The following is a 16,217-nucleotide window of genomic DNA, read 5'->3' as shown; positions in this document are numbered from 1 at the left end:
TACGTTCTGAAGCGGCACTAGTTATATGAGAGATGCAATTTTGGGGTCTCTGAAATAAGATGACTCACTTCACATTCCTTCAGTGCACGGAAAGCGTCGTACACGAGCGTCTTTCGCTCTCTGTCCCCCCCCCCCCCCTAGGAATGAGTCTACAAGCACAGAGAATTCAAACATAGAGCTTGTTCTCTTTATCGCAACGCCGTATACACTGCATCATCGCAGTGGGTCCAAATAAAATCGTAAAGCACCGACAGCTATTGAGATATAGGAAAGAGGGAGTTGTATAGTATGCGAATCCTGCGTTGACGATGAAGACAACTGGGTTATCGTTGATGTGGCCAAAAAATCAAAGGGATCTCTGATGCGTGTATTTGCAGCTGACGGATTCTTGATACAGGGAACATTCAGGTGGATCAAGTAAGTAAAAATCTGAAATAATCGTGATTGTTCACTGAGAAAGGTTAATAAATATTGTTGATGTTGCCAGAACAGAAAACAGAATGGGTCGCAGCACGTGTGGCTGGTACCCAAAACTCGTAACCATATATCTACTGTTATTCCTGAAAATTCCGCAACCGGTGCATTGTAGCAGTGCAAACCTAAAATATGAAAATTTCCGAATAACAAACAGGCTAGAGAAGGAGCTATCGAAACGGCACAATGCATGGCTGAACAGAAAATCACACTTTTCGCTTTAGGCGACATAGGGTATGGATGAGAGACGAAACGGGTGCAACTGATACTCTAGTCGGCACTAAAACGAACAGTTGGTCAGGTCATGTAATGCATAGAACAAATATAGAGTAATAGAACGAGTGCAGAATGAAGTGGTACGAGGTCCAGTGTAGCAATGGATCAGGTGATATGATTTGATTGTGAAATTCGTTGGTATTAAGTATGGAGTCGAATGACGCCAGAGAGCGGCAAATGGAGATGACTGGGGAGAGACATTCTCTATGCTGTCGACACAGAAAAGGCACATGATGATCACGATGCGTATCGTGTTTAGATTGATTTGAGAGTTTTAGTACGCACCTGCCCTATATATAATTGTTTCAAACATCGCTTATTGCGCATGCATAGACAAGGGACGAAAAGAACGACGAAGACGTCCCTTGTGTATGTATGCGCTGTAAGTGAGGTTTCAAACAGTGGAATACCAACTAGCCCGTACTCAAACCTCACGTCAATTTTTAAAACCTACATTCATTAGAACATGTAATTAATCTTTGCATTTATAAACCGGTGCTAGACCCACTTCCTGAGGCCATCGACCCTGATCCACCAGCGCCGCCAGGGCCGCTAGTGCCGCCAAAGCCGCTGGTGCCATAGGCTTCAAGAATAAATAAATAAACAAATGAAGACTTCGTCACATACGCTCTAAAGAAGCCATCTTCAGTAAAGCGCTTTGGCTCTCTCAACAGGAACAAAATAACCGCTGTTCTAGCCGCAAAAATACTGTGAATGCATAGTATCGATTATAATAAGGAGAGGCCTGACTGGTGCAATTACGTGACACAGGCGCGAATGGTAGTCATAGCTCTTGAGGGCTGCTACGCCGGTTCTTGAGGGCGTTCGAAAGGGCACAGTGGCTATTTCGGCGTGCCTAGGGTGACCAACAGTGGGAACGAAAGTACTATTTTTGTTTCTTTTGCTACTACTAGTGCCGAAATTATTCATTGAGTATACGACATTTCGTTTGCATCTGGACGCGCAAGTTTTCGAGCAACGTTCAATGTAGAACGTACTGGCCTTATACGCTTCGTTAAAGGCGTGGCATCCGCACTCACCTGAACCACCCGATGTACCCGACGATGATCCGCCAGTGAAGCTCCCACTGCTGTAGCCACCATTGCCATAACCTGATTCAAGAAAAATAAAAGGGGATCTGTTCCTCATACCAGAAATTAAATTCGTGCTTCTTATACCACATTCGCACACCGAGTGGGGACGGAAGAGTCGTAAAGGTTCCGGATTTTATTAGTGGAGAAAGAGAGAAAACTGACACCAGCAATACCGGTAAGTTGCAGAAGCGTGGGTTTAGCCGACACCGCATGATACGCACGAGAAATTGCTGCGGCCCTTTCCGACGAAGTGAATTCCTTCAAGTCTGTAAGCCTTGTTCAGAATGAGAAACAAATGTACCTTAATTTGGTAGCTTCAGAATAATGTGATGTTATGACTGATTTTAACATACGCGATTTAGTAGCATGAACGAACGATTCTTCTTAAAGCATTATTTATTCAGTGAGAGTAAGGGCGTTTTTTTAAAAAAGCAGGCAGCCGGCATTAACGAGACGAAACAGATAAACAAACATGACGCATTGTGCTCACCAACTCTGCTTCCGTAACGTGGAGGTAGGTATGGATGTGCACAAAACAGGAAAAGCGGACAAATCACTCATAAAGCACGCAACAGAATGGCGGACATAGGTGAGAGTGCTTCCGGGGGAATGCTGACGTGAGCGATTGTAACAATAGAGAACCGGGATTTGACCGTACGATAGTATTGATTATTTTTCATTGTTTTGTTTGCGCTAATATGAAAAAGATGGTGTTAAAATTATTTTAGCATATGTGGCCTAAATTTGCAAGACACACACAAACGCCTTAATTCTGTAACAGTGTTAGCAGAAAGAAAACACCCGGTCCTGTTCCTGTAAGATTTGGTAACGGTTCTCACCTGTGGTGCTCGAAGAACCTGTGGCTCCTCCAGCAGAGCCACCGTAGCCTTAAACGGAAACAAAATATGAGATTGTTAGTATGCAGCGCACATTTGTCGTCATAATACATGTCAGTTAAGGAGTATAAGTTGAAATTCAAAGGCGAGCGAGAGAAAGTATTAAAAAATTCTGATTTTTGGAAGCCTAAAAAGTGGCTAAGAAAGCTTGAAGAAGACTAGTAAATATGACAAAAAAATATTTTTTGGAAATGAAGGAAAGCTATAAAAGGTGTATAGAGTTGTGGTTTGCAGCAATAGTGCTTGAAATGAGAGATAAACATAAATAGAATTTAGTTTGACATGGGCGATGTTTTGCGAAAGACTACCGCATGTGCATCATCAATAACAAAAAGTTTTTCATGTTCCCTATTTGTAAAAACAAAGGTACTTAAGAAATATCGGCGTATAACTTTCGATACGTGCAAGCAGTCGCCTTCGTATAATTTTCATACATTTTTTCTTGGAAGAAAATACCAGGATTGATGTCTAAGCAGTGGCAGCGGCACTCACCGGAACTACTCGTAGATCCCGAGGCACCACCACCGTAGCCTGGAACCGAAAAAAAAGACAGAAAAAAGAAAAAAGAAATTGTTAACTGCACGCATGACACGAGTTCAGGGAGTATACGTTGGTTCAGGTATTTGGGAAAAGTCGATCGGCGCTAAAATATCAGAGACTTTGGTGTGCAACTTTGATTCCCAAGAACGCACAAGGATTCGTGCCAGCACAGGACGTTGGCTAAATAATCGGGAATACTTGCGATATTGCTTTTCCTAAAATGAATATGGTTGTGAACGCTGCACTCGACGCCGACTGCGCCAGAGGAATAACCATCAGATTCTCTGGTTGAGGAAATATACGAAATATGCATGATGTTCAAACACTCCTATATATTTAGACGGAATATTTAAACCATGATGCTGCTAAATCAGCTTCATCTCGATCAGCCTATTTTATGTCCACTGCAGGACGAAGGCCTCTAACTGCGATCTCCACTTACCCCTGCCCTGTGTCAACGGATTCCAACTATCACCCTTAGATTTCCTAATTTCGTCGCATCACCTATTCTTCTGCCATCCTCTACTGCGCTGGTCATCTAATCTGCGCACAACATGACCTGCCCAGTGCCATTTTTTCTCTGAATGTCAATTATAATATCGTCTATGCCCGTTTGCTCTCTTATGCAAACCGCTCTTTTTCTGTCTCTTAAGTTTATGCCTAGCATCCTTCGCTCCATCGTTCTTTGTGCAGTCCTTGGTTTGTCTCCAAGTCTCTGCTCCATATTTCGGCAGCGGTAAAATGCGCTTATTGTATACCTTCCTTTTCAAGGATAACGGTAAACCTCCAGTGAGGTGCTGACAGTGTCTGCCGCATGCGATCCAACCAATTTTTATTCTTCGATGAATTTCTTTCTCATGATATCCTAATGCTGCTAAATATCATTTTGCTGAATCTCATATTAGAACGCTAACTTTCTTTTCTTCCCAGCCACAAGTTTTTTTTAGTAACGTTTCCATGCCCTTACCATGAGGGCAAAATGAGCGCGTATCCAGACACAACAATCATGTTTCTTAGATCTCATAGTGGCGCAATGGCAGAAAAGTATTGGTGCCTTTTGCTGAGCGCGGACGGAGGCATATAAGGAGCGCGCGTAATCCCGTTGCACTACAGAGTGAACAATGTGCGATATTTATCGTTATATAAGTGTAAGCTGCTCGAATGATCCTTTCGACATCACTTCATTGGCTGGTAATAGCTGGCCTGGCTCTCTGGTAACGCAGTCTGGCGTTAACAGCTCTACATGAAATGAAGCCTCAAGGCAAAAGCCAGACTTTTGAAATTGCCTCTTATATCGTGACACTTGTTCGGTATTAGCATTTAACATAACTGGCTTAAACAACCTGTAAGACCTATTGTTTCCGAACTAATCACGTTCTACTCAACGGCAGAGGCAACAAGGCCAATATGGAAGTGTGTGGCAGCCGTGTACCCACCCGAAGTGCCAGTTGTGCCTGTCAGTCTTCCACTGCCACTGGTGCTCGAACTGCCGCTGATGGAACCGTATCCGGAACCTATAACGAGAATAGAGAAAAATGGTGTAGCTTGAAATATTGCATTTTACAAGCAGATGAGCAACACAACAACAAAGTTTACGGCTCCTGCTTTCACCTTGTTCTCGTATCGCTCATCGTCTTGGATTCCCAACTCCCGCCATCCCCGCGTTTTCCCTGGGTTTTAAATGTAGGTCATTTAAGGTGTAAGGATCGGTTCCGTGTACTACCCACCGTAACATGCTTCCGTTCCCCACTGGGTGAGTTGCTAAAAGCGTTAGCTCGTAGAGGAAAAAGAAAGTTGCAGTCTGGCACAAAAGGCAAAATATCGAGCGGGATAGCAAAATAGTAGACAGGTATGCGAAGTCATGATAGTAGTTTTATCGGCCGTATAAACTTGCGAACATTCGCTTAGTAACTAAACTAACAACCACGGTGTCACGCGCACAAGCAAGAAGGAACACCACTCGCTCGATGACGGCCCACACTCGCTGTCAAAACGTAGGAGTGAGAAAACACGGCAGCAGCAGCGAGGGAGTCGACCTTCGTACTGCCTCTCGCTTTAACGCGACCTAAGTGGCGAGATCACAGCGCACACGAAGCTATCAGCACACGGCGCACGCTGTCCCCATCGGAGATCGCTTTCAAGTTGGGCCCCGCGCGGCGGCCCACACGCACCGGCAGCGGTGTAGAACGCTGCCCGTTAACTTAGCTTAACTCCGTCGCTGTGTATTTTTAATTTTTTTTCTTAACCGTCTTAAACATTTTTTACTTCCCTCAGTCTTTGTGCTTCTCATCTTTATGTTTGTCTCCCATTCGGACTTGCAGGGTAGCAAACTGGATATTTAACTTCCTCTTAACCTGCTCGTCTTTCGTATCTACCCAGTCCTCTCCTCTAAAAAGTGGAAACATATTATATTTATGGTAATACATGAAATATCTTACCAAAATTATTGCCTGTTTCAGTTACATGATACCCCCGGTTTCTACTCATGGACAAATGTCATCAATAAAATGTGTGGCTCAGCCAAGACAGAACGAACTGAAGAGCTCTGCATCAAAAGCCAGGCGTTCTTAGTAAACCTTATTTCTCAGACCAACACCCAACGGACAAGCGTGTAGGGCCCGAGGGAAGACCTTGTTGACGTGTGTCTGGCTCTCTTGGCGAGAGATATAATGGAATTAATAAAGATTTTTTCCTTGGCATGTCAGCAAGCACAGTCGCACATCAAGACTTAACTTTTTCCACTTTTGGTAACCATAGGCGCGATCGGAGATCTTCGTTCGATACGCGTTGTATTCGGTTGCTGCAACGTCACAAAGTTGCAGTATGCAAAATTCTCGAGAACGGGACGGAGAGAGCAGCCAATCGGCAAATGATGAACTCCCCAGAAGTTTAGTTCCCTCGTTTGTCATGTGCTTGCAGAGAGTATACAACAAAACGGAATGCTTCTCGTCTTCCAATGAATGAAATCTTTATCTAAAGATGAATTTTTTTCACCTCAAACTTAAACAGGTTTTTAAATAGTAGTAGGTGTGACTACTACAATTTATAACTATTAGCTTCTCTGCGTCGTCCCTAGGTGGTGTCGCGCACAGCGAGAAAAAAAGAGGGAAAAGGAACGACGGGAACAGTGGCGCACTTTTCAAGAGGCATGAACAGCATTCCAGTTGCTCGCTGGCACCCGATGATGGGGTAATTTCGCTGTATAACCTACGCACTATTCGCTTCGAGAAACGAAAGCGACGCCGGAATTCGCTTTCTGCCATTTCTTCAAACACGCTTCGCAGCTGCACTCGCTCTTCTTCTTTGTCGAGCCACGACTGCGCAACAACCGAAGTTCCCAACGCGAGCGCCATTTCCCTGAATTAAACTATGGATTGGATCCAAACGTGCCATTCCACAACCGCCGCCGCCGGTTGGATCTAATCCAATCCACCAGACGCGCCCAGCGAAGCCGGTCTCGTAACGCGCGTATGATCGCTCCAAACTTCCCTATTCCCGTCGCGTTCGGCGCCTAGCAGACAACGTGCTCTGTGGCAAGATGATTGACAGCAGCATGTCATTGTGACGTCACCAAAAACGTGCCGCGCCCCGCGGCTGGTGACGTTGGCGCGGAGTATATAGGCCAATCGCGCGCGCAGGTAACCGAACGAACGCGCCGAACAACAATCTCCGATCGCACCCCATGTCACAATCCTTAACTTTCAATGTAGAAGATATACCAGATACGAGTAATGTGTTCGGTCTTTCTCAGAGAGTTCGATTAGCAACAACAAATCAGTTTCATTGGCTGTCGTATTTCCTGAAAACTCAGGACATTCATTTTGGCTTTCGAGAAGCGCTTACTATAGCTGATGACCGTACATTCGATCTTTAATTTCTCGTCAAAGCCAGAGCGCCGGCAAATTGACGCTCGGTGCATGGAGCGGCCAGATTTGATCAATATTCTAAGAAAAAAAATTATAAGGAAACCATCAGTTAAGCTCTTTGATTACTTTAAAAGACCATCTATTCTTTCAGGACGGGCAAACCCGTTTATAATTCGGAGCTCGCGCTAGTCACACACTGGAATTTCAAGAGCAATTAAATTCTGTGGCTTTGAGTTTCAAAACCATGACTTCAATTTTAGGGACGCCATAGCGGGGGACTCAGAAAAAATGTTGACCTTCTGATGCTCTTCCTTCTGATGCGAATTTTTTACACGTATGCAAGGCTCAATTTTTCAGCGGTTCATTTTTGTGCATAATTCGCAACCCGAGTTACCATTCAAGCAGTTTTGTTCTTGTGGCCAAAAAATTCACTTCAAATCTGCGCTCAAAGATGTGAAAGCTTTCCCTCACACCTGATCCACACTAATTGTGCAGTTTTTTTGTCACTCACTCCTAAAGTAATGCCCTCAACTAGGGGACACTTGAGGCATAATTAATAAGAAATATAACGGTCAGGAAGTGGTGAATGAAGCGGCAGTGTGATGGGGCGTGTGTACTCAGAAAGGATGGACATAAAAAACACAGTTCGGAGAGTTGAACTGCGGTCGAAACAAAGCAGAAATATAGAACGGGATGCACTCCACCAAATGATTGGTCGGGCCGTACGCTGCCAAGCGGCACTAGGAATATGAGAGACGTCATTTGTTGGGCTCGGACGTATCTTTCATCACTTCACATTCTTTCAGTGTACGCAAAGCGTGGTACACCAGCGTATTTTGCACTTTGCGGCAAATGGAGATCATTGGGGAGAGGCATTTGCTCTGTTGTCCACGTAGAAAAGGCACATGATGATCGTGATGCCTGTCGTGTTAAGACTGATTTTAGAGTTGTACTAAGTGCCTGCCGAATATTTCAAACCTACGTTCATTAACACATGTAATTATTGTTTGCATTTATAAAGTGGTCCTAGATCCACTCAACGGCACTACCTGAGGCCGCCAGTGCCGCCAAAGTCGCTTGTGCCATAGGCTTCAAGAAAGAATAAATATGCAGATGAATACTTGATCGCATACGCTCTAGAGAAGGCATATCAGGTAAAGCACGTTGGTTCTCTAAACACGAACGAAAAAGAAAACTCTTCTAGCCGAAAAAATACTGTGAATACACAGTATTCACTGTAATGAGGAGAGACCTACTGGTGCAATTACGTGAAACAGGCGCGAACGGTAGTCATAGCTCTTGAGGGAAACTACAGGCTCCTACGGCGGTTCTTGAGGGAGTCTGTAGTGGCGCACTGGCAATTTCGGCGTGCCTAGGGTGACCAACAGTGGGAACGAAAGTAATATTTTTGTTTCTTTTGTTACTAATAGTGCCGAATTTATTCATTGAGTATACGACCTTTCATTTGCATCTAGCCACGCGAGTTTTCGAGCAACGTTCATTACAGAACGTACTGGGTTTATACGCTTCGTTAAAGGTGTGGCATCCGCACTCGCCTGAAACTCCCGGTGTGCCCGACACTGATCCGCCAATGATGGTGGCACCGCCGTAGCCACCAGTGCCATGGCCTGATTCAAGAAAAAATGCAAGTGGATCTATTGCTCATGTCAGAAGCATAAATGGGTGCTTTTTATCGCATATTCGCACACCAAGTAGGTGCGGAAGAATCATGAAGGTGCGGGATTTTATTGGTGGAGAGCAAACTGACACCAGCAATACCGATAATTTAGAGAATTGCGGGTTTAGGCGACAACGTTTGATACGCACGAGAAATTGCTATGGCCCTTTCTGACGAAGTCAATTCCATCAAGTGTGTATGCCTTGTTCAGAATGAGAAACAAATGTACCTTAGTTTGTTAGTTTCAGAAAAGACGTGATGGTATGTCTGATTTTAACATACGGGATTTAGTAGCATGTACGAACGCTTCTTCTTAAAGCATTATTCATTCACTGAGAGTAAGGGCGTTCCTTTAAAAAAGCAGCAAGCCGGCATTAACTAGAGGAAGCATTCAAAGAAACCTGTCGCATTGTGCAGACAAACTCTGCTTGCGTAGCGTAGATGTGAGTATGGATGTACATAAAGCCCAAAAAGTTATAAATCAGTCATAACGCACGGAACAGAATTGCGGACTGGGATGACAGGGCTCCCAGAGGAATGCTAAGGGGAGCGATTGCTGCTATACTGAACCCGGATTTCACCCTACGGTAGTATTTATTATTTTTCGTTGTTTTGTTTGCGCACATATGAAAAAGGTGGTGTTAAGATGACTTTAGTATATGTGGCCTAAATTTGCAAGACAAACTCAAACGCCTCAATTCTACAACAGTGTTAGCAGAAAGAAAACACCCGGTCCTGTTTCTTTAAGAGTTGGTAACAGTTCTCACCGGTGGTGCTGGAAGAACCTGTGGCTCCTACAGAAGAGCCACCGTAGTCTGAAACGGAAGCAAAATATGAAATTCTCTGTATGCTGCGCAAATTTGGCGTCATAATACATGTCAGATAAGGAGTGTAAGTTAAAATATAAAGCCGAGCGAGAAAAAGTATTAGAACATTCGAATTATGGGAAGCCTAAAACGTGGCTAAAAAGATTTGCAGAAGACTAGTAAATATGACAAAAATATTTTTAGGAAATGAACGAAAGCTATAAAAGGTGTACAGAATTGTGGGTTGTAGCAATAATGCTTGCGATGAGAGATAAAGAGAAAGACCAGTTTAGTTTGACATGGACGATATTTCGCGACAGCCTATCCAATGTGCACCATCAAGACCAAGAAATGAATATGTCATACTCTCTATTTGTAAAAACAAGGGTACTTAAAAAAATTTCCGCGTGCGACTTCCAAGCTGCGCAAGCAATAGTATTTGTATAATTTTCGTACAAGTGTTTCTTGGAAGAAAATATCAGGATTGATTTCTAAGCAGTGGCAGCCGCACTCACCGGTGCTACCTGAAGATCCCGAGGCTCCTCCACCGCTGCCTGGAACCATAAAAAGAAATATTTTTTAGCTGCACATATGGCATGAGTTCGTCGAGTGTACGTTCATGAAAGTATACGCAAAAAGTCGATCGGCGCCAAAATATCAGAGCAGTGGGTTTGCCGCTTTGATTCCGAAGAACGCAAAAGGATTTGCGTAAGCAGATGACGTTGGCGAAATAATCGGGAAAACTGGCGATAGTGCTTGTCGTAAAATGGATGTGGTTATGAAGGCTGAATACTACGCCGAATGCGCCAAAGCAATAACCATAATATTTTCATGTTGAAGGAATATACGAAATAGGTATGATGTTCACACACTCGTATTTAGACGTAATATTTAAAGCGTGATGCTAAATCACCATCAACATCATTAGCACATTTCTTTTTGTCCACAGCATGACGAAAGCTTCTCAATACGATCTCCAATTACCTCTGCCCTGCGCCAACCGATTCTAGCTAGCATGCGCAAATTTCATAATTTCGTCGCACCACTCAGTCTTCTGCCGTACACTACTGCGCTTCCCTTCTTTTGGTACCCACTCTGTCAACGTAATGGTCCAACGGTTATCTAATGTGCGCAATACATGAACTGCCCAGCACCATTTTTTTTCTCTTAAAGTCAATTAGAATATCGTCTATACCCGTTTGCCATGTGATCGTAACCGATCTCTTTGTGTCTCTTAAAGATTGGCCTACCATTCATCGTTCGATCGCTCTTTGCGCTGTCCTTAATTTGTTCTCAGGCTTCTTTGACAGTCTCAAGGTCTCTGCCCCATATGTCAGCACCGGTAAAATTCACTGTTTGCATAGCTTCGTTTTCAACTATAACGGTAAGCTTCCAGTGAGGAGCTGACAGTGTCTGCCGTATGGGATCCAACCCACTTTTATTCTTCTGTGAATTTTTTTGTCATGATATCCTAATGCTGCTAAATATCATAATGCTGAAACTCATATTAGAACGCTAACTTTCTCTTTTTCCCACATACAAGCGTTTTTGTTGAAAGGTTTTCATGCCCTTGCCATGATGGAAAGATGAGCCCGTATCAAGACACAACAATCAGTTTTCTGAGTTCTCGTAATGGCGCAATGGCAGAGAAGTACTGGTGCCTTTTGCTGAGCGCGGAGGGAAGCACACCAGCAGTGCGCGTCGTCCCGTTGTACCACAGAGTGAACAATGTGCGAGATTTCTCGTTATTCAAGCGTAAGCTGCTTGAATGGTCCTTTCTAGTTTTCTTCATTGGTTGGTAATAGCTGGCCTGGCTCTCGGGTAACGATGTCTGGCGTCAACAGCTCTAGTTGAAATGAAGCTTTAAATAAAAAGCCAGACTTTTCAACTGCCCTCCAATTTCGTGGTACTTGTTTGGTATTACCATTTCAAATACCTGACTTAAACAATGTGCAAGAGCCCTTGTTGGCGAACTAAGGACGTTCTGCTCGACTAGAGCGGCAACACGGCCAATATAGAAGTGTGTGGGAGCTGTATACCCACTCGCAGTGCCAGTTGTGCCCGTGAGTCTTCCAATACCGCTGGTGCTCGAACTGCTGCTGATGGAACCGTATCCGGAACCTATAACCAGAAAAGAGAAAGATGGTGTAGCTTGACATATTGCATCTTAAAAGTAGATGAGCAAAGCAAGAACAAGGTGAAAGCGGGAGCCGTATATGGCTCCTGCTTTCATCTTGTCCTCGTTTTGCTCAGCCTTTTGAATTTCCATCTCCCGCCTTGCCCGTGTTTTCCTTGCATTAGAAAAGTAGGTCATTTAAGGCGTAATGTTCGGTTCCGTGTACTACCCACCATAAGATAGCTCCGTTCCGTGCTAGGTCGGTTAGGAAAAGCATTAAATGGCAGAGGAAAAAAGGGAGTCTGCAGAGCAGCCAAAATGAAAAACATCGAACAGGATAGCAATATAGTAGACAGCGATACGAAATGAGGATATCAGTTTTATCGACCGTATAAACTTGTGAACGTTCGCTTACTAACTAAACTGACGCCCATGGTCCCACGCCCTCACAAGCAAACTTGAACACATCTCGCTCGATTATCGCGCACACTCGCTGTTAAAACGCTGGAGTGAGGAAGCACGGCAGCAGCAGCGAGGGAATCGACCTTCGTACTGCCTCTCGCTTTAAGGCGACCTAAGAGCACAGCCCACACGAAGCTATCAGCACACGGCGCACTATGTCGTCATCGCAGATCGTTTTCAAGTTGGGCCCCACGCGGTAGCCCACACGCACCGGCGCCGACTTGGAACACCGCCCGTTAACCTTGCTTAACTTCATTGCTGTGTATATTGAACGTTTCTCTTAACCGTCTTAAACATTTTTTTCATCTGCCTCAGTGTTTGGGCTTCTCTTATTCATTTTTCTGTCTACCTTTTCCCAAGTGCAGGGTAGGAAACTGGATATTTAACTTCCTGTTAACCCCTTCGTTTTTCGCATCTGCCAAGTCTTCTCCTCTAAAAAGGGCGAACATATATTTATGGAAATGCATGAAGGATGTGACCAATATTATTGCCTCTTTCCGTTACAAGATAAGCCCGGTTTGTAATGATGGACAAGTGTCGCCCATGGACTGTGCGACTTAGCCAAAACAGAAGGAAATGAAGAGCTGTGCATCATCAGACGGTTGTTCTTAGTATTCCTTATTTCTGACACCAACGCCCAACGGACTAGCGTTTAGAGGCCGACTGAAGTCCTTTGTGACGTGTGGACCTCATCGCGAGAGGTACAATGGAATTATTAACGATATTTTTTCCTCCGCATTCCAGCATGCATAGTCGCACATCATGATTTACCTTTTTCTGCTTTTGGTAACCTTGTCATAATCCATAACTTTCAATGTAGAATATATAAGAGATACGAATAATGTTTTCGGTCTTTCTCCGAAACTTCGATTAGCAACTACAAATCAGTTTCTATCGCTGTCGTATTTCCTGAAAACTCCATCTCATTCATTCATTCTTTCGAAAAGCGCTGATTATCGCTGATGACCATACATTCCATCTTTAAGTTCTCGTCGAAGTCACAGAGCTGGCAAATTGACGCTGGGTGGAGCGGGCAGATTTGGTCAATTTACTCCGAAGAAATATATTAGAATTCTATAAGTCGAGCTCATTGGTTACTTTAAAAGGCCATCTATTCCTTTATTACGAGTAAGCTGTCTCTAAATCGGAGCTCGCGCTAATTAGACCGTGTGATTTGAATAGGAATTAAATTAGGGTGTGCGGCTTTACGTTCGGAAACCACATCAATATAAGGAACGCCATAGTGGGGGACTCCGAAAAAATGTTGACCTCCTGAGGCTCTTCCTTTTGATGCGATTTTTTTACACGTATGCAAGGCTCAGTTTTTCAGCGGTCCATTCTTGTGCATAATTCGCAACCCGAGTTACCATCCAAGCAGTATTGTTCTCGTGGGCAACAGCATCCACTTGAAATCTGCGCTCAAAGATGCGAAAGCTTCACCTCACAGCGGTTGCACACTACTTGTGCAGTTTTTTGTCACTCACTCCTAAAGTAATGCCCTCGACTAGGGGGATTTTGAGGCATAATTGATAAGAAATATTACGGTGAGGAAGTGGTGTTTGAAGTGGAAGCCTGACGACGAATGTGTGCTTAGAAAGGATGGACGTAACAAAAACAGTTCGGAGAGTTGAACTGCGGTCGAAACAAAGCAGAAATAAGAACGGGATGCACTCTACCAAATGATTGGTCGGGACGTACGTTGGCAAGCGGCACTAAGAATATGAGAGAGGTCATTTCGGGGGCTCGGAAATAAGATTCATCATTTGACCTTCTTTCAGTGCAAGGAGAGCGCGGTACACGGCGTCTTTCGCACTCTGCCCCCTCCCCCCCCCCCCCTAGGCATGAGTCCACAAGCACAGAGAATTGAAACGTAGAGCTCGAGGTCTTTGGGCCAACGCCGTATGCACTGAGTCATCGCAGTTGGTCCAAATGAAATTGCAAAGCACTGAGAGCTTTTGAGATATGGAAAAAAGAAAGTTCTGTAGTATCCGACTCCTGCGTTGACGATGAGGACAACTGGGTTATCGCTGGTGTAACGAAAAATGAAAGGGAACATTGGTGCGTAAATACAGCTGATGGCATCGTCCCACACGGAACATTCAGGTGCATCAAGTAAGTAAACAGCTGAAATAATGGGCATTGTTCACTGAGAATGCTTAATAAACATTGTTGGTGTTGCGAACTAAACCAAACGAAATGGGTCGCAGTACGTTTGGCTGATACCCACAAGTCGTAACCAGATATCTGCAGTTATCCCTGAAAACGATGCGACCGGTGCATCGTAGCAGTAGAAACCTAGCGATATCAAAATTTCAGAAAAACAACTTCGCTTGAGAAGAAGCTATCAAAACGGCACAACGCGTGGCTGCACAGAAAATCGCAGGTTTCGCTTTAAGCGACATAGGGTATGGATGAGAGGCGAAGCGGGTGCAGCTGTCACTCTAGTTGGCACTAAAAGGAACAGTTTGGTAGGTCGTGTAATGCATAGAACAGACATAGAGTGACAGAACGAGTGCCCAATCTAGTCAAACGTGGTCGAGTATAGCAATGAATTAGGCGCTGGGATTTGATCAGAAAATTCACTGGTACAAATGATGGAGTCTAATGACGCCCGAGAGCGGCAAACGGGGATCATTGGGGAGAGGCTTTCGCTATGTTGTCCACGTAAAAAAGCACATGATGATCATGACGCCTGTCGTGTTAAGACTGATTTTAGAGTTGTAGTACGTACCTACCGAATATTTCAAACCTACGTTCACTAAGACACGTAATTATTCTTTGCATTTATAAAGTGGTGCTAGATCCATCACCGATACTACCTGAGGTCACCCACCCTAATCCACCAGAACCACCAGTGCCGCTAGTGCCGCCAAAGCCGCTTGTGCCATAGGTTTCAAGAATAAATAAACAGACAAATGAATACTTGATCGCACACGCTTTAAAGACGAATTCTTAGGTAAAGCACTTTGGTTCTGTCAACAGGAACGAAAAAAAAGTGTTCTAGCCGCAAAAGTAGCGTGAACACATAGTACTGATTATAATATGAAAAGTCCTGACTGGTTCAATTACGTGACACAGGCGCGAAACATATTCTAGTTCCTGAGGGAAACTAGAGGCTTCTACGGTGGTTCTTGAGGGCGTTCGTGGTCGCGCAACGGCAATTTTGGCGTGCCACCAACGGGGGAAGAAAGTAATATTTTCGTTTCTTTTGTTACCAATAGCGCCGAATTTATTCATTGAGTATGCGACATTTCATTTTGCAGTTTTCGAGCAATGTTCATTATAGAACGTGCTGGCAATGTGCGCTTCGTTAAAGGTGCGGCGTCCCCACTCACCTGAACTACCCGGTGTACCCGACCATGATCCGCCAGTGATGCCCGCACTGCCGTAGCCACCAGCGCCATAGCCTGGTTCAAGAAAAATAAAAGCGGACCTGTTGTCACATGCCGATGACATAAATGCATACTTCTTATCGCTCACCGTGTAGGCACGGAAGAGTCATGAAGGTGCGGGATTTTATTAGTGGAGAAAGAGAGCAAACTGACACCAGCAGTATCGGTAAGTTAGAGAATCGCGGGTTTAGGCGACAGCACTTAATACGCACAAGAAATTGCTATGACCCTTTCTGACGAAGTTCATTCCATCAAGTGTGTATACCTTGTTCACCTTGTGTATACCTTGTGTGTGTACCTTAGTTTTGATAGCTTCAGAAAAATGTAATGTTATAAGTGATTTTAATATATATACGGAATTTAGTACCATGTACAAACGCTTCTTCTTACAGCAATATTTATTCAGTTCAGTTCAGTTCAGTATATTACCTTAAAAGTCCCCTGCAGGGGCTTTGCATCAGGGGTGGGTTTTCAGAAAATAGCCAAACAATCGGGAGAAATAAAAATGGTCGATTGCAAGTTCTGTGAACGAAGAACGCCCTCACTGGGAGTAAAGGCGTTCCTTTAAAAAAGCTGGCAGCCGGCATTAAGGAGACCAAACAGACAAACAAACCTGA

The 16,217-nt window shown here is 44.2% G+C and overlaps 1 protein-coding gene across 48 annotated transcripts in view; it reads right to left on the bottom strand.

Annotated features, from left to right (window-relative positions):
• Positions 1-16,217, bottom strand: part of LOC142588398 (uncharacterized) — a 139,653-nt gene that overhangs the window by 57,039 nt on the left and 66,397 nt on the right. For 43 of the 48 annotated variants that reach the window (XM_075700071.1, XM_075700088.1, XM_075700089.1 and 40 more), the window contains 9 exons: positions 15,544-15,615; positions 11,674-11,751; positions 10,146-10,184; positions 9,592-9,639; positions 8,703-8,774; positions 4,717-4,794; positions 3,233-3,271; positions 2,684-2,731; positions 1,791-1,862 (listed from right to left, as the gene is read on the bottom strand). In XM_075700071.1, the coding sequence (XP_075556186.1) occupies positions 1,791-1,862; positions 2,684-2,731; positions 3,233-3,271; positions 4,717-4,794; positions 8,703-8,774; positions 9,592-9,639; positions 10,146-10,184; positions 11,674-11,751; positions 15,544-15,615 (546 nt within the window). The remainder of the gene's footprint in view (positions 1-1,790; positions 1,863-2,683; positions 2,732-3,232; positions 3,272-4,716; positions 4,795-8,702; positions 8,775-9,591; positions 9,640-10,145; positions 10,185-11,673; positions 11,752-15,543; positions 15,616-16,217) is intronic. The other 5 variants (XM_075700070.1, XM_075700080.1, XM_075700057.1 and 2 more) reach the window with 4 other exon arrangements.

This window comes from Dermacentor variabilis, chromosome 7 (assembly GCF_050947875.1).
Source record: "Dermacentor variabilis isolate Ectoservices chromosome 7, ASM5094787v1, whole genome shotgun sequence".
NCBI lineage: Eukaryota > Metazoa > Arthropoda > Arachnida > Ixodida > Ixodidae > Dermacentor > Dermacentor variabilis.
The sequence above is the reverse complement of the archived record's forward strand: the minus strand, read 5'-3'. Positions and strand labels throughout refer to the sequence as shown.